At 48.1% G+C, this 27,242-nt stretch overlaps 1 protein-coding gene across 1 annotated transcript; it reads left to right on the top strand.

Moving 5' to 3' along the window:
- The first annotated feature begins 4,085 nt into the window (after positions 1–4,085).
- Positions 4,086–26,187, top strand: srl (sarcalumenin). The gene is made up of 7 exons (XM_018742963.2): positions 4,086–4,145; positions 14,480–14,581; positions 14,822–14,917; positions 16,358–16,393; positions 22,190–22,306; positions 22,626–22,859; positions 24,570–26,187. Exons 1-7 carry the CDS (start codon positions 4,088–4,090, stop codon positions 25,379–25,381), a joined length of 1,455 nt encoding a protein of 484 aa, XP_018598479.1. The 5' UTR covers positions 4,086–4,087; the 3' UTR covers positions 25,382–26,187.
- The last annotated feature ends 1,055 nt before the right edge of the window (positions 26,188–27,242 follow it).

Below are 27,242 nucleotides of genomic sequence, written 5' to 3'. Positions count from 1 at the left end.
TGTGTGTGTGTGTGTGTGTGTGTGTGTGTGTGTGTGTGTGTGTGTGTGTGTGTGTGTGTGTGTGTGTGTGTGTGTGTGTGTGTGTGGTCCTGCGAGCTCAGAGTTGCCTTGGCTGGCCCAGATGAAGCCAGGCATTTAGCAGGACTGCTGGGGAGAGGAGGCGTAAGGGCAGCATGTAAGACCCCCCTCGCAGTGGGGATTGGGGTGTCACCCCCACCCAGAAATGGAGTGGACATATCAGCTGCTGCCTCCTTTCACAAATGGGATTGAAAGCTCTCCTCTTTCACGACCCTTTAGGAAATGATTTGAAACATTCCAGCGTGTTAATTTCTTCCCATAGTTTGTCTCATCCATGGTCCCCCTTTGCTGTTAGAGGCCCATTCACTATGGAAATTAGTAATTGCTATAATGTTCAAGCTCAATACCCCCTCCGTCGTTTTTTGGCGACTCTTCCGCTGTTGACTTGCGGCGACGCTGTTAAAAGACACCGGCGGTTTAAAGACAGGGTGGCTATTATGTAGGAATCAACGGATCAGCAAAGGACAAGAAAGCGACTGGTGTCAAGATTTGTCGCCAGATGTCAGGCCGGTTTGGGGCTTTCGGAGGATCGGTTGCACTCGAGTGCTTTGGAAGCATTTAGTTTCCTGCACGGATCAGGGGTGGAATCATTACGATGAAAGCGGTTTTGTGTATGTAGAATAATTCAGGCCTCTTCAGTACCTGTGCTTAATTTTCTCTGCTGAAGCCATGAAGTTGTTCTTTATTTTTTTTTTGGTCCTTCTGTTTCTTTTTTTATTGATCTCTGTAAGAAGCATTTATACATATCATGCTGTTTAGGTTAAAATAGGGTTTTTAACTCATAAGCACTTAATGTAGAATCAAAGGAAGATTCTGCTGCTTAATGGACTTTGAAAGAGCTCTTTTTTGTTGAGTTAAAACCTGAGAAGCTGTTAACCCCGACTCTTTCGCCCTATCCGACCCCCTGCAATTCCACAGCCATGTTCTGCTTCTCTCTGTCCTCTAATTCTTTTTTCTAAGGGTTTTTTTTTTAGTTTTTTTTTTTTTTTTTTGTTTTGTTCATGGACAAAATCAGTCCATGATTGTTGAAGCTATTTTTTTTAAAGAAACTTAGGGGGGGGTAAAGAGGCTTGGCCTTTGTAAACAAAGAATAATAAAGTTTGTACTTTGTTTTTTAGAGCTTCTTGTTTCTGTGATTTAAAACTGGTAATTTTACAGGTGTCCACAGTGTGGCGCTCATTCGCCTCCCCATCTGGATTAGCTTCCGTGTCCATGTTCTCCACCAGCTTGGTGGTGTATTGTAAGTGCTGAACTAAATGGGACTGCTTCCCGTAAACAGCAGCTGCTCACCGAAAGCACCAAAGCGTTTGGAACGTGTTCACAAGCCGCACAACAAACGAACGCTCTTCGCGTAACGTAGACTTGACTGCCGTCCCACCTCGGTCCGGGTTCACTTCCGAAGTCCAGAAAGGATTCGTGATTTGTGTTCCGTTGTTTTCCAGCAGTGCCCTTTAAAGGATTTTGGAAAAACACGGCGAGATCGTACACTGCCCCGGATGCCGTTGGTGTTAATTTCCCCTTATTTCCTCCAACTGCCGCGTCTGAGAGTGACGGCTGCGTCACCGGTGTCGTCTTCTGGCCGTGATCTCGCAGGAATCACCGTTTCCTGTACGGCCTCCTCAATCTGCACCAGTTGCATCTGAAAGGACAGCTTGACATCAGCGTGGAACTCCAAGGCGGGACAGTGGGACGCTGCGCTCCACAAATCATTGCCGGTGCCTTCCGGCAGGCCGGGTGGGGTGGCACTTTGTACATGTAACACCAGCCGGAGTCACCGGCGCAGCTGTCATCTCTCTGTATTCAACGCTTGTTGGCAGTTTTGCGGCGCTACATGAGCACGCGGGGATCTGCAGGAGAGTCGTGATGTTCCTTCTCGCAGGTGTCAATTGGCTCTCGGTGGGTGTCACTGTGACAGATGACTGGCGATAAGAGCGCGGCGACACGTTGCTGCCCTGTGTGTCCAGCTTGTCTCGATGTCGCTAGCAGCTCCTGCGCATTTTCCCTTTCGCGGGAAGATGGTGTCCCCTGCTGCTGCAGCTCACGGCACTCATTCACATGTGCTTCGATCAGCATTGGGTGAGTTTGCAGCAAGCGGTGGAGAAATCAACGGTTTGGCTCTGTGAGCCCCACAGCCTCGTAGGCCTGCCTTACCTTCGCGAGGGATGTGTCTCTGTCCGCTGGGTGGAGGACTGAGTGGGAGGAATGTGATGGAAAGGACTCATAGCTACAGCCCCTCTGGGATCCCCTGCTTGAGCAGAAACCCCTTTCCCCTAACCCTGCATAGGAGGGCAAAGGTCATTGGCACTATGTAAATTTACATTTATTTAGCAGATGCTTTTTTCCAAAGCGACTTCCAATAAAGTCTTACGTAGTGTTATCAGCCCACACACCTTATTCACTGTGGTGACTACACTGCTTACGAGGGGTCACTCATCCATATATCAGTGGAACACACTCTCTCACTCACACACCCTGGGTGAACCCAACAGCATGCCTTTGGACTGTGAGAGGAAACCAGAGCACCTGGAGGAACCCCATTCAGACAGGGAGAACATGCAAATGCCACACAGACTGAGTAGGGGATCGAACCCATGTCTTCTCGCACCACCCAGGTGCTGTGAGACAGCAGCGCTACTGGATGCGTCACCCCAAATTTAGCACGGCACTCCTCAGGAAACTGGAGATGGGTGGCAACTCATGCACAGCCAAGTCAAGTTGCAGAGGGAAAGACAGGTATGTACTGTGGACATGGGCTCCAACCCCACCTCAACCACAGCTGTGCGATTACGTGACATTTGAGCCCTTAAAATGGATCCAGCCGACCTTTTCAACACCTTTCAACAGTGTTACCTCTTGAGGCTTGTACAATGTGGAGTGTTTTTAAGTAATTTTTACACTGGTAAAACATGGGAAGACAAACACCTTGTCCCAAGGTGGGGGGGTCACAGCAAGCCAGAGCCTAACCTGGCAACATAAGGTGCAAGGCTGGAGGGGGAACACCCAAGACAGGACACCAATCCATCGCAAAGCACCCCAAGCAGGACTTGAACCCCAGACCCACCGGAGAGTAGGACCTGGCCAAACCTGTTGTGCCACCACACCCCCAGGAAAATATGTGGAATACTTCTTAAATTTAACATGAAACATCCAAAAGGTGTATGCTGCTCTAATTACATTTTTTTTTAATTACTTGTAGCCATGATTTAGAAAAAGGATCCTAGGCATTAACTTCATTCATGCTTAGTTCGAACATGCAGATTTTGAAATAAATCTAGAGTAAAGAGGAAGGCAGCAGAATGAGTAGCTCTGCTGTCTTGCAGCGCCTGGGTGGTGCGAGAGGACATGGGTTCGATCCCCACTCAGTCTGTGTGGAATTTGCGTGTTCTCTGGGTGCTCTGGTTTCCTCCCACACTCCAGAGACATACTGTTGAGGTTCACCCATAGTGTGTGAGTGACAGACAAAGAGCGTGTGTTCCACTGATGTATGGAGGAGTGAACCAGTGTAAGTAGTGTATCTAGCAGTGTAAGTCACCATAGTGAATAAGGTGTGTGGGCTCATAACACTACATAGAGTTTGTAGGAAGTCACTTTAGAGAAAAGCATCTGCTGAATGAAGTAACGTGAATAAATTTATTGGCTGTGACATCTACTTGTGCGCTTCCAAGCTGGAGCCCTTTTATTAGGAGCAAAACGTAGTAAATGGTCAGTAGTGTATCGTTGCGTGACGTCGTACGTTAAGAAGGCCTGAAACGCTGACTCGGGTTAGTAGTGAGAGTCGGACGGAAGTGGGCGCGCTTTCCGTTAGGTGGGCGACGCTGAGCTCGGGCAGCTGCTCCGTGCCGCAGGGGGGTCTGACTGGACCGGTCCCAGAGCCAAAACACCACTCCCTCAAAAATGACCGGCCGGCCGGCCGTCCCTCCCTCCCACCGTGTGTCATCACGTCCTTTGACCTTTTCCTCTCGGTGTATATATAGCCGCACAGAGTGTTTCAGTTCTCCTGGCAGCCAAAATGAAGGGTATAGTGTCGGTGTGCTGCTTCATCTCTTTGCTGGTCCTGGCCTCGGCAGGTAAGGGGCCGCCGGGGGTCGGACCCGGGTGCGTTTGCGTGCGTGCGTGCCTGCTGGCTAGGCTGACTCTACGGCCAAGGGACGCAAGCGTCCCGCCTCGCCCGTTGACCCAAGTTCTCTCAGGGTGGAGTCGGGGGAGCGACGCTTTCCGAAGCCGCTCCGATTCCAGCTGTTCCGCCTCGCGCGGGTGTCGGTCGTTCGTTCGGATGGAAGCGGAGTTAACGGACTCGGACGCGTCGCGGGTGCGTCGCGCCACCGGGTTCCCCTTGCCGCGGCGGCGGAGCTATTTAAAATGAGATTCAGTTGAGACCCCCCGCAGACAGTCCGTGCGTCCGCTGACCGGTGCAGAAATTTCGCGGCACGTGAACGCGTTTCTACTTTTTTTTTCGTCTTGGTGTCTTGTGCGTGTGTTTGTTTCGAGGCTCTAGGCCCACGTACGTAGCTGTGCGCATACGAACGCGCTTGCGGGTGGACGCTCGTCCTGATTGTCCTGGCTGGGCTTTAATAGGCTCCGGGGTTTCGCTTGGGCTGAGGGCGTCAGCTGCCTTGGGGGGATGGCGCCAGCTGACGGAAACTGGGGTCTGTCCACGTCCGTCCTTCTGTCCCCCGTCCCTCTGTCTACCCGCATGCCACCAATTATCCCTCCGTCCACATTTGTCCTCCTCGTTGCCTTTGTCCATCCCACAGCCGACTCATTTGCAGACATCAGAACCACGGAGCCCCTATTTTTCAGGGAAGAGCCGACGTCCGTGGCAGCGTTTTCTCACGATCCGCTCGCTGTAGAGATGTCTGGGGGGGGGGGTTCGGCTGAAATTTAGCTGCGAGGTGTGTGACACCACACACTCCTGTCTTTTCTCATCGAAGTGGAGTATCGGAGATCCACACGAGCCGGTCGTGACATTTCGGTGGGTCCTTCTTCGTCGCTGCCCGGTGCTGCTGCTCGGCTTCGTGGAAATGCAGGACTTGGAATTAGGGGACGGTGAAGGTGCGAGGGCGTCGAAAGTCGGAGCGAGTCCTCGGATCTGCAGGGTCATCATCCTTTGCCGAAGCTCGGGGGCCTGGGGACGAGCTGCCGGTAGCTGCCGCCAGTTGCCGTTACCCTTGTCCGTCCTTGGAGCCATTTCAGCCCCGTCCGGCCCTGCGTGTCCCAGAAGCTGCCGTCAGGTGGCTAAGATTGGAAAGCCCACTGTAACCGGACACCATCTACGGTGGATTCCCACCCCTACGCCCCTCATCCCCCCAAACCCTGTAGCCTTTAGACACGGCACAGCTGCTGTCACCCTGCACTGTCACAATCGCAATTTATTCCCAGCCGCTGGCCTTATAGGGCCATCCATTATTTTACCCCGTTGCCCATACCCAGCACGGCACAGCAGCCACTTGTCCCCAATATTGTCCCGGCTGCACGCTGGTGAGCATTTATAAAGCACCGCGGCGGTTAACTACCTGCCGCCTGGATCTGGCCTCTTTCTGCTGCTTCGCTACGTATCTTAGCAACAGAAGACGACAGCGGCCGACACGAATCACCGAGATCTTCGCCACAATGATCCCGTTAGCTGGAACGTGCACTCCTGTGCCTCCGGTCCATCGGGAGGGGCTGCAGGGATTCCCGCGTCTTTTTATGACGATTGAATCGTGCAATTATTGCTTTCCCAACCGCTTTTTAAATGTTTGGTTTTTTTTTTTTCTTTAAAATCTTCTCAGTGTCTCTTGTCCCTTATAGGCATCCCAGAGCCCAGAATAAAGTGATGAATATATGCAATGCAACCCTGGCAGTAAATGCTTAGGGTTTTTTCTTACAGTTTCTTGGGTATTTTCTCGACTGGAGTCGATGGAAATTGTAGTGCTGGAGACCATCGAGAGGGTAAGCGTGGGAACAATTTTAAGGACTCTGCGTTTAAGTGTCTCCCTTGATGTCCACTTACCCACTCGCCACGTTAGCATCCGGCTCGGTCTTCGTTCCCTCCGTCTTCGTGGTTTGGGATGTTCAGCGAAGAGTCCAAGACAGTCCAGTAGCCTGCTGTGTAAATACCCTGTTGAGGGGCAGCAATGTCAAAGGGAGGAGGGTGGCATGAGATTTCGTTAAAAAAAAAAGTGTGCCGTGACAGCATCTGTCTCGTGGGTTTCCAGCGGAAGCGATGCTTCTGGCACACGGCGAACTTTCCGAAAACGTTTTTCGAAAACCCTTCCGCTTTTGAAGCGAGCAAGACCTATCTGAAGAGTAGAGCTGAAGCGATGAGGGGCAGGAGGCAGGAGGCAGAAGTCTACGTATGAAATGGACTTCTAGCCTGAAGGTTGCTGGTTTAAGCCCCAATCCCTGCTGCAGTAGCTACTTACACTGAGCTGATCCAGTACAAATACCTAGCCAGGTAACTGGGTCATTTGCTATGTGCAAAAGCATCTGTTACACAGCACATAATAATAATAATAATAATAATAATGTACACAGATGTTAATTGCTGGTTGCTGTTCCATGAGCTTTTGCTCTTCCAGTGCTTTTTTCGGTGGTCACATCACGTGCCTCGTGACAACGCCTGCTTTGACTTGGCTGCTCGGAAGGACAGAAGATGTCATCTGCCTCCCTGCTTTTGATGCACTTGTAGTAACTTCTCCTTGTTTTGCCATCGCTTTGAAAAAAAGGGAATGACATTTTCCCGGCTTCGCTCGGCCGTCCCCGAAATTTTCGGGTTGCCGTGGCAGGCGCGGCCGAGCGAAAGGCCATTCTCAGCTAAGAGAACGTGTCGCCGAAGGTCAGCGTCGTCTCGCCTGGTGGGAGCTGCTGTTGCGGCGAGTCGTCGCTCTACTCTGCGCCGCAGGCTAAAAACGAGCGCTCGGCCCAGTCGATGGTCTGTAGCCGTGGTGCGAACCACAGGCTGGGAGAGCTTGGCTCGCCGCTGCTGTGAATCGGGCAGCTCGCCCCCCCCGTACAGGGCACTTGTCCAGTGCTGGCGGGGGGATACCCCCTCTCGCGGTGACCGTTGATACAGGATCGGGGATCGGGGCACTAGGTCAGCACTCCTCATGGCATCCTCCCCTCGCAAGGCTATGTCTAGAAGTGCCCCATTAACCCCATCTGTCCTCCGATATCGCAGCGATTAATAATCTGCGAGCTCTGTTTTGTCCCAACGTACAGCAGCACAGTTTCCACGTACACCCTGATAGACTTGCGTTTACTGATGTGGCTCCCATGTCCAGTGCTTACCTATGCGTTTGTGTGTGTTAGGCGCCGTCCGTAAGCGTGCGCTTCCTTGAGCCTTTACGTGCCCCCGTGTGAGATTTGCGCGCGAGTGACGAACGCGTGGAGTGAAACGGACAGGAGGCTTTGACAGTATGGAGATGTTGCTCTCAAAGGGGAGTCGGGGAGTAGAGAAGCTTAAAATAGTAGAGGAATCCTGCCACTCTTTCCATTCCCTGACCCATTGTGGGGCTATTTTTGACCCTGGAGTATAACGGGCTACCAGAGCCATGGCACCTGTTGCCATTGTCATTCCCCCCCATCCCCGATGGTTGTCGGCTAACCAGTCCACCTGGATAGAACCAGGCATGTTTGCTGGTAACCTTGCATATTTTCTCACACCTGGAAAACACTTCTGGCTTTGAGACCCTCGCAGGTAAGGGCATTTACCAGTTGACCGGTCTTCATCAACCTTGGTTAGATGGGGAATAAGGCATCCTGTGGTAGTCAGTCCGTAGTTTGCACTTTGAACGGACAGGGGGGTTGAACCACGGTGGATATCTACCAATACCTACCCTGTGCCAGTGTCATGGAATGACGACAAGCTGCTTTCATCTGAGGAGACAATTAAGACTTATATAAGGCAGCTGGTCTTAAAATAGAACATATGAACTGCAGAACTGAGAAGGAGACAAGGGCCCCGTCAGTAGCGTAGCAGTAAGGGCCGCGGCCTCGCGCTTGAAGGACCCAGGTTTCCCTCCTGATCGAGCAGGTCCCTTATTTCGTCTTGCTCCGTTAGAAAATACCTACCTGTGCAAGTTGTTCTAGCAAAATGCACCAGTTAAATAAATAAAAAGCGCAAGGTAGTGGATGTGGGTTGCTGCACTTCTGGTGGTTTATTTTGATGCCCTTTTTTTTTTTTTGTCTGGATCATTGATAGTGTTGATAAGGTTTTAAAGGGTCAGAACCTCGTCCTCTGTTAAGTTCTCTTTCGATACGCCTCTACCGTTCAATGTCTCGCGCGTACGGCCAGCTTCTTCCCGTAAGTGTGAGGATTGACTGAGAATCTTGCCATGGATTATGAAGCAGGCAGCATTTGGAACTAGCGTTCCTTTTAATCCGAATCCTGCCAGCACTGTCCTCGGGACCCAGCCCGTCCCTCCCCGAAGGCTCTCCGTTCCTGTTCTGCCAGGCCCGGCGCGAGTGGAAAATCCTTGAGCGATGGGTCCCACCGCAGCCCTAACTTCATCAATTTTAATTGAATATTGTGCCTGCAGGCAGCAGAAGTTGATCCTCGAGAGGTTTACCTGTATCAACACTTGCACACAATGCACTCGCTCTTGCGAGCTAAGACGAACGTTGCTTGGTGCAGAACGGGGAAGAGACCGGAAGGGTTGAAATAGACTGTTCACTGCAGGAATATTGTAGCATCTGACGCCAAACTTTTTGCTGAAGGATCCTTGGACTATGGTTTTATACCTTAGAATAAAAAGTTTGTTGCTGTGTATGTGCACCGTCGCCCCAGGCAATGTTAGTGCAGCACTCCCCTACCTAACATGACGTTGCAGATCTTTAATCTTAACGTTCACTGTGATAACATTTCCAAGCACTGGCAGCCCCTTTGCGTGGAGTGCAACCGGACTGCAAGTACCTGTTGTAATGGGTAGCCTTCCACAAAATGCCTGTGGTCAGTTGCTACCCTTAAGGTCATATGCATATTTATATGACCTCACATGTATTTTTTTGTCAAGTATTATAGTATGTGAAACTCAAGTTCTTGATTTGCACCCACTACAGTCCATATGCAGTGTCCTTCAACACTAAGGTAAGGTGTTACTCAAACTATATGATGGCAGAGCATCAGACCATAAAGAGTGCATTTGTCCGATAAGCCAAGGGCTGTAGTTACATTATTTCCAACTGGAATGTTTATCTCAACTGAAGAGGGTTGCCAGGCAACAGCATCAACGAGAATATGGCCCCTGTGGCAGATGTCCGGAATGTATATCCTACCCATGGCACCTTGGGGGTTAATTACTTGTTTCACTCAGCTGTCATATCTCTCCAGTAGGATGGTTTGTCCCAACCCACCCTATGCACGTGGCGTTCAGCGCTGGAATCATATTTATTAGTTTGCAGTTCAACCGTCTATGGCGTTTTGTGTAGTTCTGAGTACTTCGATCATCCTGGATGGGTTGGTTGTGGGACAAGCAATGGTGGAAGTACGAACCTTTGCGATGACTGGGATCAGTATAAGACAGAGGTTGTTTCTTTCACTCATGGGTGAAACCAGCCATTGTGTCTAACGTGTGGTCTCAGCCAAGGCCGGCAGATTAGCTGTGGGCTCCCAGCAGGCTTATCGGTTCGCATCATCTTGTTATTGTTATGGCATGACTCAAAGTTTGAGCCTTTTCGATTGCGACCAAATGCCCTCAGCTCATCTCATGGTCAGTCTTGTGATGTCCTCTATTTGTTTTTCGCTCGGTGAAAATCGCTGGCCTCTTCGTTTTTTTTCCGCTATTTTGCCTCTCCTCCCCAACACTGACCCCACCCTTACTGTCTTACCAGTAAGTCAAGATATGTTATGGTCTGAGATTCATTTTGATGCGTGAGACAAATCGAGTTAGGAAAAAAAAAAAAACGAGCAAAAATATCCTAAATATGTAAACGGACGGGTAAAAAATGCGAGGCAGTCGTGCAAACCGCCGAGTCACGTAAACAAGTCCCTGCAACGTAAGTTTCCGGTAACCCGAGTTGCTGTCTGGAAGATTCTTGCTGGGAGCAGGTATGGAGAGAGCTGTGCAAGCGGGTCCCTCGCACATTCCTGCACGCTGTCCCTGGACAAAATCCCAGTCGAGTTGGAAGCGGCTGTATTCTGTCATTCTGGCCCCAAGATCTGGGCCCGCTGGAACCGGGGCTGGTTTAGATCATGGATCTGCTGCTGCCGAGGAGGACTGCTCTCTAGAGTGGCCAGGGTCAGGGGCCAAAGGGCTGAATGCCATGAATAGGGCAGATTCCCTCCTGGGAGAGCAACACACACGCTTGTCTAGTGTTGCCCCCTGCTGACAGCCCTTAACCTGCCGGGAGTCTTTCTAGAAAGCCGTGTGGTACCCCCTATGAGGTTCCTAGCTTGGACACTGGACTCAGGCCCCCAAAAGCCCCTTGGCAGCCATGTAGGAAAACCCATTTGAAGAATCCCGGTGTGAATGGCTTGCTGAGATTTACCGAACTTTCAGCATCCCATCTGGGAAGTGTTGAAACCACATTAGCCTTTTTTGACCCACACGTCCTAACTCTGTAGATCACCCAGAAGAATCCAGCATGTGTTTACGCTGATATTTAACACTGGCGCCCTGATGGATAATCCACCCCATTTGAATAAAACTATAAGGATGGCAGCTGTCCCACGCTCTCAATCCCAGACCGATCCAAAACTGAGAAGGACATTTATCACATATTAAACAGTGGAACTTCTCAGGTTGTCTACACTGGATATAATTATGCACGTGAGTATCGTCAGGTTTTGCGGTACCACGTTTTTAGGTTCATACTCCTGCTATGTGAGTGCGAGTATAATGAGTTGCCTTTAACCGTTGTATTGGCTTCGTGTGGAACCCTTCCGAAGGATCTCACGTGGTACCTGTAGCCCCGAGTGTTTCCGAGCGCAATACCCACCTTGCTCTTCACTCGTCACGATGCCGGACTACTGTGGGTCCGCTGAAGGTGACTCCATTATGCTGTTTCTGAATGTTTTCAGCATTTTAATTCGGTCGCACCGAAAGCGGGATTTGGGAGGATATATCGTGGTCGAGTTAAAATTTCCGGGAGACTTTTTCGGCAAATAAAAAAAATTGCAACTGTCTTCTTCAGAAAGATTTTCATGATTTAAAATAAAATTATTAAAAAGTTGAGTATTTACTAATATAGAAATTATTTTATTTGTTTCAGTGGTTTTTTAATGAAACTTGTCTCGCATAGCTATACAACACTGTTGCATCCTGGTATTTTTTTTGGTTCGTGTGCTGACGCAACAGCCTCTCGACGTGTCCGGAAAGAGGGGTATAGCGGGAATCGGTGGAGATGCTGCCGCGAGGCCCTCGATGCTAAACGGATACCTGCGTACGAACTCTCCTTACGTGCAAGAGATAAGTGAGCCGTCAGTGTTTGTCAGCGTGGCAACTGCTGATGATTCCGTTAGCGCTTCCGTTTCGAACCCGAGTGGCGCTCGGGGTCGAGGGCAGGCGCAAATGTCCCCTCGCCCCTGCATGCACAGGTGCGAACCACCGTTGTCTGCCCATGGATCCTATTTATAGTCGGATCCATGGAGCCGCTTCCAAATGAGACCTGGGGGCAGGCAGAGGGCCCCCACGAAGCTCTGCAGGTTCGTGGCGCACAAGGACTGTCCTAAGAGACTGTTTAGTTTCTGAGGGAGGTGGGCTGGGGTGGGGTTTCAGTCTCAGGTCGCTGCCTGGTGTGGTCATTTTAGATCGTGCCGTCCAGCATTCGTGGCTGTTACGAAACAGGGGAGTCCCCTACTCTGTTCTCCCCAACCCCCACCCGCCGCAATCAGCTCATGTCATTAACCCCCCGCCCCCGTCCCCACTGTTTTGAAACCATGGTTACTTGAAACATAGCCCTTGTTCGTTATTTTTAGATGTCAGTCTTTGTAAAGCGACAGCTGATCAGAAAATGTGAGGAGCGTTCCTCCCGACAAACGGACGCGTTTCCCGACCGAGCTCCGAACAGCGACTTTTCGGGGCTTTGCCCCCAGCGAGCGACGCAAAACTGTAAAGCGTCTCCCGCTCATTCAGAAAACTACCAGGGGTCAGTCTTCCCCGGTCCCACCTGGGGCGCGGAAATAGCCTCGGCCGCAACACAACACCACAGAGAGGTTGTCAAGGCACCGCGATGGATGAGAACACATCCACTGGGCTTATCCGTGTCACGTGACCCTGGAGGGTGGGCCTCTGTGGGGACCGTGCTACTTTATATGGTCCTCTGTGTGGGGGTGCACCCACAGCAGTGGGGTTGGGTTCAGAGGCTCCTCCCAGAGAGCTCATGACTGGCTGAGGGGACATGTCAAACCCATTCTTTTCCCCCTGGAAGAGCCTGTCTGCATGTCTCCAATTACCAGAAATATGTAAAAGTTTGGATCTAGGGTATGGCTGGTCATGGCGGGTTTGGCCAGTGCCCTCTGTGTAGCGGGTCTGGGGTTTGAGTCCCGTTTGGGGTGCCCTGCGGCGGACTGGCGTCCTGTCTTGGGTGTGTCCCCTTCCCCTTCAGCCTTGTGCCCTGTGTTGCCAGGTTAGGCTCCAGCTCCCTGCGACCCCACTCGGGACGAGAGGTTCTTGACGTTGGTTGGACCTAGGGTGCACATACGTGTATTTTTACGTGTTCACTCTTATAACGCATGTTTAATGTATTCTAGTGACCGAGGCCCAAGGTACACTTAGCATTGTCTGCACTCGATTACTATGGTCATTTCGGCGCATCGATCATTTAATCTTCAGAAATACAATGTACAGTCGGTAAGTTCCGAAACTGGCCACAGTGTGGTACTGCTGAGCTCTTATTACTGATGGTTTGCAACCACAGGAGCATCACACGGTGGCCGTTCTTAGAACTTACTGACAGTACCGAGTATTTGTCCGGTTTTTCCATGACTAATTGTACTCAGATGTAGTGGGATTGTTGCATTGCTCATTTTCCAGCGACTGTCTTCCTTACGGGGGGTCGCGGTGGCGCAGTGGGTTGGACCAGGTCCTGCTTTCCGGTGGGTCTGGGGTTCGAGTCCCGCTTGGGGTGCCTTGCGATGGACTGGCGTCCCGTCCTCCCCCTCCAGCCTTACGCCCTGAGTTGCCAGGTTAGGCTCCGGTTCCCCGCGACCCCGCATGGGACAAGAGGTTCAGAAAGTGTGTGTGTGTGTGTGTGTGTGTGTGTGTGTGTGTGTGTGTGTGTGTGTCTTCCTTACTTTCATTGTCACATGATCTACGTGGAAAGACAGACATCTGAGGTTACTTACACGGCAAAAGCACAAGTTTAGTTCCTTAAGCTCTATGCCATCTGCTGCCTAAAATAGTCACTTGTTACTTGCCAGTGATGTACTTCAGAATAAATGGCAGCTGTTTCGTTATTGTGATGAGTTGCATTATTATATCTCTCTTATCAGTGTTTTGTGGTTTGAAATCTGATTCATGTACTGCAAGGATTTTATGACACCTGGTATTTGACCATTGCGTATTTATTGAAGGCCATGCTGATTACTATTTCTGGTTTAAAACTTGATAGTGGTAGTCATTTGGGATACAGAAATATCCCTAGTCTCAGAATAAACTTGTGCAGGAACATAAGCGCGAGCAATGGGATATGCATCACGTACTACTCAGGAAAATTGTCCATCAATGACAGAACGCATTGAAAACAAGAGAAGAATTGCGAGCTGCTGACCTGGTAATGTTCAGGGTGGATCTCACACACACACACACACACACTATCTGAACTGCTTGTCCCATATGGGGTCGCGGGGAACCGGAGCCTAACCCGGCAACTCAGGGCGTAAGGCCGGAGGGGGAGGGGACACACCCAGGACGGGATGCCAGTCCGTCAGAAGGCATCCCAAGCAGGACTCGAACCCCAGACCCAACAGAGAGCAGGACCCGGTCCAACCCACTGCGCCATCGCGCCCCCCTCTGAGACAAAATACTGACCATCAAACTGGAGGCTTTTCTTTGGGGTCCTGTTGATGATGCTCCTTCGGCTGAAGTTTTGCTAAGTCCTACAGGAAGGGTAGTGGTTATAGATGAAGTCTTTCAACCTGATTGTTTAAGCTCCTGTGGTTGATACTCTTGCTGTAAATGTGTCCAATAGTGCCTAACCACACACACACTGGCTGAAGCCGCTCGTCCCAAGTGGGGTCACGACGAGCCGGCACCTAACCCGGCAACACAGGGCGTACAGCCAGAGGGGGAGGGGACACACTCAGGACGGGACGCCAGTCCGTCGCAAGGCACCCCAAGCGGGACTCGAACCCCAGACCCACCAGAGAGCACGACCTGGTCAAACCCACCGCCTAAATAATTAATAGCAATATGTTGTTTGTTGGAAGCCCTTAGCCCAGAACTAAGCAGACTCACATTCTTCGTGTCCTTGCTGTCCACAGAGGAGGAGGAGGAGGAGTTGCCGACCTCCATTCTGCGAGACAGGTCCCACATCGAGGAAACGCTGAGGTTGGCTTCGGAGGAGCCCGCAAGTGACTATGCAGGTGAGGTGAGGCTCATTCCTCGGTGCGGGTGCGGAGCAGCAGCTGCAAGGGGTCCGAGATGAGGACCGCAGGGGCAGAAGGAAACTCCCGCCGGGATCTGTGCCACCGTGCCAATATCAGCGTGCACCTCGGTCCGAGAAGTGCGTGCATATGTGCGTCAGGAGACTCACATTTTGTTGTTCGCTTGCTTCCCGTTCATCTTTGGGATCTGTCCTGCCTGCCACGGCTGCCACCTCTCAGCGGCTCTGCAGAAACTGCGAAAGATCTACCACACGTCCATCAAGCCCATGGAGCAGGCGTACAAGTACAACGAGCTGAGACAGCACGAGATCTCAGGTGCGCACGCTGCCCGATGTCACGACTGCTCCCTTGCCTACGCTTGTTTCCTTCTTCTTTCCTATATTCCCATCTGCATTTTGTCTGCTTGATTGTCAAGTTTAGAAAAAGAAAAGTGCACAATGAGTCTGCTGATATTAACAGGTGTGTTAAAACTTGATTTTGGGATTAGAAACAGTGACATTAATAAAAATGTCACTTGCACTGAGAATGCTAATATTGAGATGTGGCTCTTCCATAAGTGTATGAAATGTCTCGCAATCCCCCAGCAGTTCAACATGTTAAAAATGGTAAAGGCGGAAGAATAACCCACATGAATATTGAATTTCCAGTAAGTCGGCACTCTGCCATGATGTCGCTCTCTGTCCTCGGACCTCTCATCCCACTATAGGTGTGCTACCTTCCGTTTCTCTCCGAGATGCTCATCTTTCTTTTTCCCTTAACACCATCTTTAAGCCCGACTCAATCTCTGCCCTGGACTTCAAGAAAATTTATAAATTATGGTCGCTTGACATGCACATAATTTATTCCCAGAACTTCACATATGAACAAGAAGGCCAAGCTCAGGGTAGCTGGAGAAGAGACAATATTGTATTTTTTTATTTCTTCTTTTTTATTTCTGCTATTGGTATTTAGAAACGGACAAATTAATCAACCCTGGGACTGCAGCAAGAATGTATTTCTGCCTGTTTTAAGCAGGAGGAGCTGCTTATATCTGACTTTAACCGTTGAAATCCGTCGTACTTTGTATCTAACCCTAACACACTTACTAGATCAGAGCACTATTTTAAAAATGCCCGTATTTCTTGGCTGTGGACACTGACCGCATCAGCCGCGTACGCGTCCTGCCCGACCGGAGCGACTGACCTCCCGTGTCCTGGTTCAAAGCTCGTCCTCTAGTGCCTCCGCATGGTAGAGCACGTGGTCACGCACCCTGGTAACTGACCGTGCTGGACATTCATGTGAGAAGTTCCAACAGCGACACGGCGCACGCTAACAGGCTGCCGAAGTGATGCGCAAAGGGATCTACTGTATGTTCGACAAAGACCACTTTGGGGTTCAACTGACAGGGACCACAGAGGCCGTGTGTCACCCGATTGGCCAATTGGTCAGACAGCCAGTCAAGCGAAGGCTCTGATTGGACAGAGGATCAGTCAGTCATCCGGTGTGACTCTCCTGCTAAAGATATGTCCGACTGGTCAGGATCCTTACGGCGCTGTGATTTCTTTCTGCCAATCTCTTCTTCTCAGTCACGTCCCGTCTGATCTCTCAGTTCACATCTGTCCTTCTCTCCTTCCGCGTCAGTCTGTCACACGGTATCTGTCCCCTTCTGCGTCAGCCTGTCTGTCCCAATCACTGCACCTGATTCTGCCTGTGTTGTTCTCCCACCCCCCCCCCCACCCCATTCCCATTCTTCCACCCCCACACTCCATCTAACAGCTTATCCTGGACGAACCTTGGGGGCTTCAGCGACAGGTGGGTACAGAGGGGCGCCCATGTGCATGGCACCGTCTGAGAGTTTAACCCGCCCCCAACGCTGTCACTCTTGCCCCCCGACACGCTGGCCCATATCCAACACCCTCGACACTCCCATATTTCCCAGGGCACCAGTCCACTGCATTTCATCACTTCTGATCAGTTTGGTTATGCCCAGCTACCAAACTTCTTCATCACATACCAAAATGTCATCTATAATGACATGAGCATCTCTCCCCAGTCATCAACATGTATCTATTTTCTGTGTCTATATCCCACAACACGTCTAACCTCTATCCATTTCCAAGGTGGCAAAGTCGCATTAATATCACATCACATTAATGGACTGAAAATTTGAATTTGATGCATTTGTTTAAACTCTTAATGCGGGAGATGTTGGTTTTTGCTAAACTGATGAGCCTTTTGCATTCTTGAGACGACGTTGGTTCCGGGTGTTTATTATGTTCGTAATTATTTTTATGGGGTCAAAAAAATCTGTCGTGGGTATTCACCGATAGAGACATTGACAAGTTTTGACAACCGCTTTTCGATATGTTTAGAAAAGACCAAGGGAGCTATGTCGGTGTTGTATGAGGGAGCAGGGGGCATTGCTGACATGCTGTATATGTGCAGGATCGCAAAAACGGGTCGAGCATGTGGGTTGACTGCTAGCGCTGGCCTGGCAGGGGCAGGAGAGGTGCGATGGTGGTTAGGTTTGGCTCAGGGGGTAAAAAGAAAAAATAGAACAAGAAAAAATACTTTAAGAAATAATGTCAAAATACTTATTTGAAAACTGGCTGGAGTTAAAAGGAAACAAAACTACTTCGGTATGAAGTTACTTTGATTCACTGACAGCTTAACTCATATCTTCGCAATAAATCTGGTGGAACAGTAACATTAAATATTGCGAGTCAGGCTATTTAAATACAAAATTAATAAAACACCACGGTCTTTTATTAATCATTATTTTGCTGACACCTTTATTCAAGGCAACTTGCGATGTTAGGTTTCTATATTAAGGTAGGTAGTTTTTTTTTTTTTTATTTTTTATTAGATAGATAGATAGATAGATAGATAGATAGATAGATATACTTTATTGATCCCACAAGGGAAATTATTATGTTACAGCAGCAGAACACAAGTCAGATAAATACTTGCAATATATATTTAAAAAACATATAAAACAAGTGGAAAAATACAAGTTGAAAAATACAAGTATTTTTTAGTACAAGTACAAATATTATTATTATATGCTTTTCTCCAAAGCGATATACATCTCATAAAAAATAAAATTTGTACATTACATTAGGAGAAAGAGACGTAGTTGCAGATGTGTGACTCTTAAGTACTGTTAGTTTGTTCCCTTCACCATATGAACCGATGCTCATCACACAAGTAGCTGCATAAAACTTTACCAGAATATCGCCGATTCCTGATCACCTTCCTAGTACTTTCTTTTTTTTTTTTTTTAAATGCATCCGGGTGATTTTTACAGGAATAATTCAGGGTAGGTGTCTCGATCCAGAGCACTACAAGAGGTGCGTGAAAACGAACCTATTTCTTTTGATCGCAAGTCCATAACTCTAACCACTACCGTGCCCACTGGAAAAAACCAAGGCTTACATAATTCATCTGCCACTTATGCGACATCTGTCACACGAAACATAGGGGCCTGGGACGGCCGGACCCAAGTGCAGCGTCGTTCGCCCGGAGACGAGGGATGAGGCGAGTTCTCGGTGTCGGGGACAGGCGAAGGGTCGGTCGATTGGCGGGCAGAGTCAGAGTGAAGATCCATGGACGAGGTCAGGGGACTTAGCGAAGGGTCGGTCGAACGGCGAACAGGACAGGAACGAGGATCCGTGGACGTTTGTCGGGAAACAAAGCGAAGACTCAGAAACCGGAGGACGTGAACGAAGAGCTAGTGATGCTTGGGAACGAAGAGTCGCGAGAAAGGGCGGTTGTCCCTCACGAGATTCCGCAACGGTCTGGGCGTTGGAGTGTCTTTTAAAGGGTAGGTGCTGAACCGGAGTCAGGTGCTGTCGAATGAGTTGCGGGCGTGGATGCGACAACACCTTAGTCCTAAGCAATTTATAACTGTTTTCCCATGCATACAGCAGGGTATGTATACTTGGACACAAAAATTTGACCGTTGCAAACATTGGCCAGAGAACACGTTCTATAGCTTTAGTTTATTGCAGCGAGCCACATGTTGTCCGATGTTGCTATGTAAGCGATATACCATTGTTAAAGTTGACATTAATGTTCTGGTTAGACATTCCCTGCCAGTTAAAGATAAAAATGCACATGTGAAGTGTCGCTAGTATATGTTTTTAAAGTCAAGGTGGATGTATCCCTGAGATAACTCCTATGCTGGGAAACCATCACGCAACCAGAACACTGGTTTTAATGGGATGTATTGGAAAACCCAAAGGAAGAGCATCAGAGAGGAGGTAGAACTATCTTTATTCTGAAAATGTGTTCGCAGTATTCATAAGTTGCATTCAAGATTACATTGAAATAAATGGCAAATAAATTAATTAGTACTTAAAGATTTGTTAAAGCATTATGATGGAAGAATATTTGTCCAAACACTAGTCTGGGTGCTGCCTTTTTGTACAGGCAAGCAGATCCCCGAAATGAAATAAAATAGAGCTTCTGTTTTACTTGCAGATGAACCATGTATAAATAGCATATTAAGTTGCATATCAATTTGCATTAATAAATATGAATTAACATACCTTTATGGACTTTCTGCTTTACTCGGTTTCGAAATTAGGTGTTTAATTGTGACTCTTCAGCGGGAGTCATTAGCAAAACCAATTAATAAATCTTTAATGGTGTTTGAATATTCAGTATCAGTGTTTTAACATGGATAAGTTTCTGCAGTTTTTTTTAAAACCCTTCCCATTTACATGTTAGTAAAATGTAAAATTCCATTTATGTTGTCATAATCTGTATGTTTTAATGAATAACATAAGGGCAACTTATCCAGTAAGTCAATTGAATAATACTTGATACAAACTCATTAAATTCATCTCTCACATTATGCAATATATATATATATATATATATATATATATATATATATATATATATATATACATACATACACACACACATTTTCAGAACCGCTTGTCCCATATGGGGTCGCGGGGAACCGGAGCCTCTATATATATAAAAAAAATATATATATATATAAAATAATATAATATAAAATAATATAATATATATTAAAATATATATATATATATATATTTTTTTTTTTAAGGTGTTAAATGTATTTGAACATCCTTTTCCCCTTAGTTCTCTGTGCCATCAGGATTTTCCTAGTCCTGCCTGAGCATGAATGAACTAGGTTGTCAGTCAAGGAGAGATGAAATTCAGCAGTGAACTCTGTTCCGCCTTAAGCAGTGGCCAACGAAATTTACAGAAGACAGTTAACCGATTCAGTTTCTGGTGTAAGTGACGTGATCAATTCAGAAGTTAACATTAACTGATGTACTCTATAGCATTTGGCCTCTCCATGATCAGCAATTACTAATGTTTCACAGTAGACATGACTTTGATTGGTGTTAAGGACAGAAACACATACACACTCACATTGTCTGAACCGCTTGTCCCATACGGAGTCGTGGGGAGCCGGAGCCTAACCCGGCAACACAGGGCGTAAGGCTGGAGGGGGAGGGGACGCACCCAGGACGGGACGCCAGTCCGTCGCAAGGCACCCCAAGCAGGACATGAACCCCAGGCCTGCCAGAGAGCAGGACCCGGTCCAACCCATTGCGCCATCATGCCCCCCAAGGACAGAAACATTAAATGCAAAAAAACAAAGGTACTGGGAAGAAAGTGATGAAAATGTAACGAGAAAGTACATTTTTGTGTTTTCAAATGTACTTGAGTAAAAGTAAAAAAATCCCAACAGCAAAATTTATTCTGAAATTTCTGGAAAAATGGTATTTTTACTTAAATCCAGGTAAAGGCATAAGATGTTACTCTTCACTACAGGCAGTCTCCAGGTTACGAACGTCCGACTTACACACAACCCGTAGTTACGAACCACCCCCAGTATTAAAAATTCGAGTTATGTACAATGGTTCGTAATAACAAACGAGCGCTACTTTGCGATGCCCATCGAAACATTGCATGTCTACAGCAGTTTGTTGGCTTGTGGACCCGAGGTAGGACAAAGACTTTGTTCTGTGATGCCCACAACCTCACCCCGAGCGCCCACTCCTGCCTGAAATCAGAGCAGCGGGGCATAAAGAAGCCACACCTGCACACCCTGGTTGCGGAATCTCATTTGAGAGACCCGTCTCTGCAGTGTTTTTGCATGAACCCACAACGACCTGTCCCGTCCTTCCAAGTCCCTCGATCTTCTCCTCAATTCCTTGTTCCCACTCCTGACGTCCACGGCTCCCGACACTTGCATCGCCTCCTCCACTGCAACATCAGATTCCCCCTGAGACCTATGTTTGTGCATCGACCGACCCACGCCTGTCCCCGACCACGAATCTCACCTGCTACCTTGTGTACCGACAATAAAGATCCTGCGATAGGGTTCACACACACACACCCCCACCCACCTACCTCTCAGTCTCCTGCCCTCTCGGTTTGACATGGACCACATTCCTGTTAAGTGTCTTGTGTGTGTTACTGTAATTGGCTTTAATTTTTTGTTTTTACCCTCGTAACCATGGCACCAAAGCGTAAATGTGATGCAAGTGATGGTGATGCATCAAAGAAAAGGAAAACGATGACGACTGAAACTAAAGTGGAAACAATAAAGCGATCGGGAAAAGGTGAAACGCCAACGAACGTTGGAAAAGCGAACATTAAAGTTTCTTTATTTTTTATACCCCCACACACTCTCTATCTCTATTATAAATACTATAGTAACATTTATTATTATCATCATTACACCCCATCCATCGTCAACAACCACTTGTCCCAAATGGGGTTGCGGTGAGCCGGACCCGGCAACACAGGGCGCAAAGCCGAGGGGGGAGGGGACACACCCAGGATGGGCCGCCAGTCTATCGCAAGGCACCCCAAGCAGGACTCGAACCCCAGACCCACCACACAGCTGGCACCAGCTGAACCCCCCACGCTCCCTACATCATTATACTCTATGATAATTATTATTATTACTGTTCAGACTTACGTACAAATTCAACTTAAAGACAGACTTAGGAACAGAACTCGTTCGTAATCCGGGGACTGCCTGTAATCCGCTCTTTACCCAGAAACAGGGCAACAGCACGTCGCTATTTTTTCAGCGGTAGTCACACAGTTCCTCCTGTGCCTCTCGTATTTTTTCTTGACTTTGTCTAGTTACACTTTTCCTCCTCTCGATGTACATCCAGTCATGCCGTACTTCCCCTTACTTCACACTCCTCCAACCACACTCCACCTCAGCTTGTGCTTGACAGCTGCTTTAATGTCTGCGTCCAGCCTTTGTCCTGCAGCAACAAGTGTGACGTCTGATTTTGCTTCAGGGGTTCAGCCTCTTCTGCTTTTTGCTGTTTGTTTTTAAGCTTTGTGAAAAATGACCTTTTTGGTCATGCGCTCACTCTGCTCCAAGTTTCTGAAGCATCATTCCCTTTGTTCGTGAATCTTCTGTGCTGCATAGCTGTAGAATTTAAAAATTCCCTCAGTCCCATGCTAGATTTATTAATGAAATGAGTATCTCGCACTGCTTCTGGTTGTGTGATACCTTGTTATGGCCAACTCTATATTGCATTTTCTTTTATTGCTCTTCATTGACTACAACTCCCAGCTTTCCTTTCTGCATCATAGATGGAGAGATCACATCCAAGCCTATGGTGCTCTTTCTGGGTCCCTGGAGTGTAGGCAAGTCTTCAATGATTAACTACCTTCTGGGCCTTCAGGACACCCCCTACCAGCTCTACACGGGTATGTACACCTGCTGCCAAAGTGCTGGATCTTCTGTATCCAGACATGCATCATCTAACTCCAGCAGAGCAACATCCAAACCAAAACACAGCATCCGAACAAGCACTTCTCTCCAGTGTCTCAACTTGGCTCTGTCTTGTTGAACATACTTTGCAGGTCATATTTCAGAAACTTCATTGTTAAAAAAAACCATTCATAATTATGATAAGCATAAAGACTTTGCTCAAAATACATTATACTGTAATTCTTTGTACTTCTCCAATCTCCACATTTCTGCTTTGCTTCACCCCATATTCCTCATCTTCTGTCTCTGCATCAGGTGCTGAGCCCACTACTTCTGAGTTCACAGTCATCACATACGGTGAGAAGATCCGCTCCATCGAGGGTATTGTGATGGCTGCTGACAGCTCGCGCTCCTTCTCACCATTGGAAAAGTTTGGCCAGAACTTTCTGGAGAAGTTGGTGGGCATTGAAATGCCACATAAGCTTCTAGAGAGGGTCACCTTTGTGGACACACCTGGTATCATTGAGAACCGCAAGCAGCAGGAGAGAGGTGAGTGGAGAGGAACTGATAAACAGGAAAGCTGACAAGGGCAAAGAATTTTGGACTCTTTGTCACCTGAACACTACATGGTACAAGAAAGTCAATGTTTTCTGAGAGAGAGGCAACTTCTTAGGAGGACAAAAAAGCCATATGGACTTGTTTGTCCTTTTTCAAGGAGGAGCTCAATGTCATGATTGTTTGGCGTTCCAAACACATACACTATATGACTAAAAGTATGTGGACACCTCTCCTGATTAGAGTTCATGTGTTTCAGCCACATCTACTGTTAACAGGTGCATGAAATCCAGCACATAGCCTTGCAATCTCCACTGGCAAACGTTGGCAGAAGAATGGGTGGAATGAGGTCGGCGACTTTAAACGTAGCGCTGTCGTAGGATGCCACCTTTGCCACAAGTCAGTATGTGAAATTTCTGCTCTGCTAGATCTGTCCCAGTCGACTGTAAGTGTTGTCATTGTCAACTGGAAGTATCTAGGTGGAACAAGAACTCGGCCACAAAGTGGTAGACCCCGCAAACTCGAGTAGTGCGTAAAAATCAACTGTCCTCTGTTGCGTCACTAGACAGTTCCAAACTACCTCTGGAAGCAACATCAGCATAAGAACTGTGTGTCAGGAACTTCATGAAATGGGTTTCCACGGCCGAGCAGCTGTACACAAATCAAAGATCCCTATGCGCAAGGCCAAGGTTCGGCTGGAGTAGTGTAAAGCATGTCGCCATCGTGCTCTGGAGCAGGGGAAACGTGTTCTCTGGAGTGATGAATCACGCTTTGCTATTGGCAGTCTGATGGATGAACCGGGGTTTGGCGGATGCCAAAAGAACGCTACCTGTCAGAATGCGTTTGGTAGAGGAGGGATAATGGTTTGAGGCTGTTTTTCAGGGATAGGGCTAGGTCCTTCAGTTCCAGGTAAGGGTACTGTTTATTTATTTATCGTATGATCAAAGACAGATCTGTGAGACCAGTTTGATCAATTTGGAGAGCGCTTAGCCATCAGGGATGTTGCCCGGGGGTCACCGCGAGGAGGTAGCGCTTCTTGACCCCCAGGGTACTGTTAATGCTATAGCATACAAAAACTTTTTAGACAATTGTGGTCTTCCAACTTTGTAGTAACAGTTTGGGGAAGGTCCTCTTCTGTCCCAGCATGACTGTGCCCCTGTGCACAATGCCAAGTCCATAAAGACATGGTTTAACGAGTTTGGTGTGGAGGAACTCGAGAGGCCTGCACACAGCCTTGCCCTCAACCCTACTGAACACCTTCGGGATGAATTGGAACACCAATTGCAAGCAATTTCTTCTCGTCCAACATCAGTACCTGACCTCACAAATGTTCTTTTGGCTGAATGGGCACGAATTCCCACAGACACACTCCAAAATCTTGTGAAAAGCCTTCCCAGAAGAGTGGAGGCTGTCATTGCTTGGCCAACTCTATATTAATGCCCATGGTTTGGAACGGGATGTCCAACAAGCTCACAAAAGTATGATGGTCAGGTGTCCATACACTTTTGGCCACATAGTGTATTTCCTTGCTTTGTGAACACCTATTATCAAATCCGTTTAGGTTAAGCATACACTTCACCCTCAGCTCCCTTCCTGGATTTGAACAAGCAGCCTTCACATTGCATGCCTAACACAATCCACCCGCAGCCTTGTTCTGGACATTGTGTTCTTTCTCATGTCTTCTCCCTCTCCTTTTACTTCAAGGTTATCCCTTCAATGATGTGTGCCAGTGGTTCATTGACCGTGCAGACCTCATTTTTGTGGTGTTTGACCCCACCAAGCTGGATGTGGGCCTGGAATTGGAGATGTTGTTCCGACAGCTCAAGGGCCGGGAGTCCCAGATCCGCATCATCCTTAACAAGGCCGATAGCCTGGCGACGCAAGATCTCATGCGTGTCTATGGAGCACTCTTCTGGAGTTTGGCCCCGCTCATCAATGTGACGGAGCCGCCGCGTGTCTATGTCAGCTCCTTCTGGCCCTACGAGTATGAGCCAGACACCAGTCGCGACCTCTTCAAACGGGAGGAGATTTCCCTGCTGGAGGACCTCAACCAGGTGATCGAGAACCGCCTGGAGAACAAGATTGCTTTCATCCGCCAGCACGGCATCCGCGTGCGCATCCATGGGTTGTTGGTAGACCGCTACGTGCAGACATTCAAGGACAAGATGAGCTTCTTTAGCGACCCGGAGCTGGTCTTCCAGGAGATCGTGGATGACCCTGATAAGTTCTATATCTTCAAATCCATTCTGGCCAAGACCAACGTCAGCAAGTTTGACCTGCCGAACCGTGATGCGTACCGTGATTTCTTTGGCATCAACCCCATAACTAGTTTCAAGCCCCTGTCAGCCCAGTGCTCCTACATGGGGGGCTGCTTGTTGGACAAGATCGAGAGGGCTATCACCGCTGAGCTACCCGGCCTACTCAGCAGCATCACCTCGGGCAAGAATCCCTCACTTTCTTCCTGCGAGGCCACTGGCTGTGGGGAGAAGCCTAAGAACCGCTACCGGCGACACTGAGGGGAACACCGGGGAGGAATGAGGGAGAGGAAAGAGGTGTAGGATAGCGCAAAGTTGTTGTAATAGGAGTGATACTTGTACACAGTGTCCCCTGGTGGCCAATGTTATCTACAAAAGTTTAAGAAAGGGCATGTTTCTTTTTTTTTTTTTTTTTTTGCGCGAGGTTTTTTTGGATGAGGGTGGTGGTGGGGTTTGGGAAAGAGGGTTCAACAGGAGGGCGTGTAAACAGGTAAAGGTTATTGAAAGATGCAAATTTCTGAGGGTTCAGACTCCCTCCTTTCTCCCCTGCACACCTGCATAACGCCAAAGAACTGTCTCCGGTCTGGGAAGAAAAATGTGAACAACAAAAAAAACATAGTTCAAATTTTGGGGAAAAAAAAAAAAAGTGTAAAATGCATAAAATAAAAAATCCAGAAATTTTTAACATTCAGTAACAGCTCCCTTGTATGTGAATAAAATGGGGAAAATTGAAACAAGAGTTTGCTAGTTTTGTTTTAAAGTTTGTATTTTTTTTTTTTAAACTGTAGATGTGGTGAAAATTTATCAGCAGACCAGCGCTTGAAGCTCATGAGTTTTATTTATTGTTTTTTTTAATGTCTACATTTGTCATTGTTCTTTAAAAAAAAATCACAATACAGCTGTGTATCCTATTAACCTCAGTTTAGTCGAACCCTTAGTTTTAGTCCTGTGTAAGTAATATTGGAACACTGCATGTCAGGTGATATTAAAAACTTAGGTGATACATTTTTATTCCCGTTTTTCAGTTTCTTTGATCCCTTACAGCAGGAGGTGCGGTGGCGCAGTGGGTTGGACCACAGTCCTGCTCTCCAGTGGGTCTGGGGTTCTAGTCCCGCTTGGGGTGCCTTGCGACGGACTGGCGTCCCGTCCTGGGTGTGTCCTCTCCCCCTCTGGCCTTACGCCCTGTGTTACCGGGTAGGCTCCGGTTCCCCGTGACCCTGTATGGGACAAGCGGTTCTGAAAATGTGTGTGTGTGATCCCTTACAAAGAAGACAGGTGAATTTACCAAATGTTTAAAGAAAGTGTTCATAGGAAAGGGTTGTGCTGGTCTCGGTTTTTGTTTCGCTATTTACAGTTGCGGCGCGTTGAACTCGATTTAAAGGTCGGGGGTCAAGACAGCAGATGGAATTCTACACCGTGTTATTTGTGACGTTACCATGTTGTTTGTATTCCGATTAGTCGGTGAAGACATGTACCTAAGAACTGAGAGGCTGAGGAAGGATGTTTATGCATATTTGAGCTCATTAATAATACTTAATTGAATATGTGCAGAGAAAAGTGAAAAATTAACTTAATCTCATATCCCCTTAATTACATGCTCAAATCACAGAGCCATTACTTGGTGTATGCGCTACTTTATAATGGGATTAAAGTGAGAGCGATTACTTTCCAGTGCTTAGGAACCAAATCTGACCTCAGGGTGATGCCATTAACACTCACCAACCTTGTTTCCAAGCTGCCCTGAAACGCCACACAACGCAATGGATCTCAGACAAACGTTTGTCACAGATGGCGGGGGGAGAAGGAAACGGGAGGCTTCGGTCTCCAGCGGCAGCGGCGGACATCCTGATCGGAATGTCGCACGACCATCCGGAGCGCTCTCTACGTAGACCGGGGAATTAAAGCTTGTTGGAAATGCAAAGTTCTCCCTTCTACTCTGTGCTGTGATTTATTATTCATTTACCTGAAAGGCACACTCTTCCAGAGAAAATCACAGCTGTTTGCAGGGATTTGAAGAAGGAGCCTGCAGTGAAAGGGACTGCAGACGAACACAAAAAAGGGTAAACCAAACAGGACAGCTTGGTGCACCTTAACAACCAAGAGCAAGAGGAATTGATGGTGA

This window comes from Scleropages formosus, chromosome 3 (assembly GCF_900964775.1).
Source record: "Scleropages formosus chromosome 3, fSclFor1.1, whole genome shotgun sequence".
Classification (NCBI taxonomy): Eukaryota; Metazoa; Chordata; class Actinopteri; order Osteoglossiformes; family Osteoglossidae; genus Scleropages; species Scleropages formosus.
The sequence above is the reverse complement of the archived record's forward strand: the minus strand, read 5'-3'. Positions and strand labels throughout refer to the sequence as shown.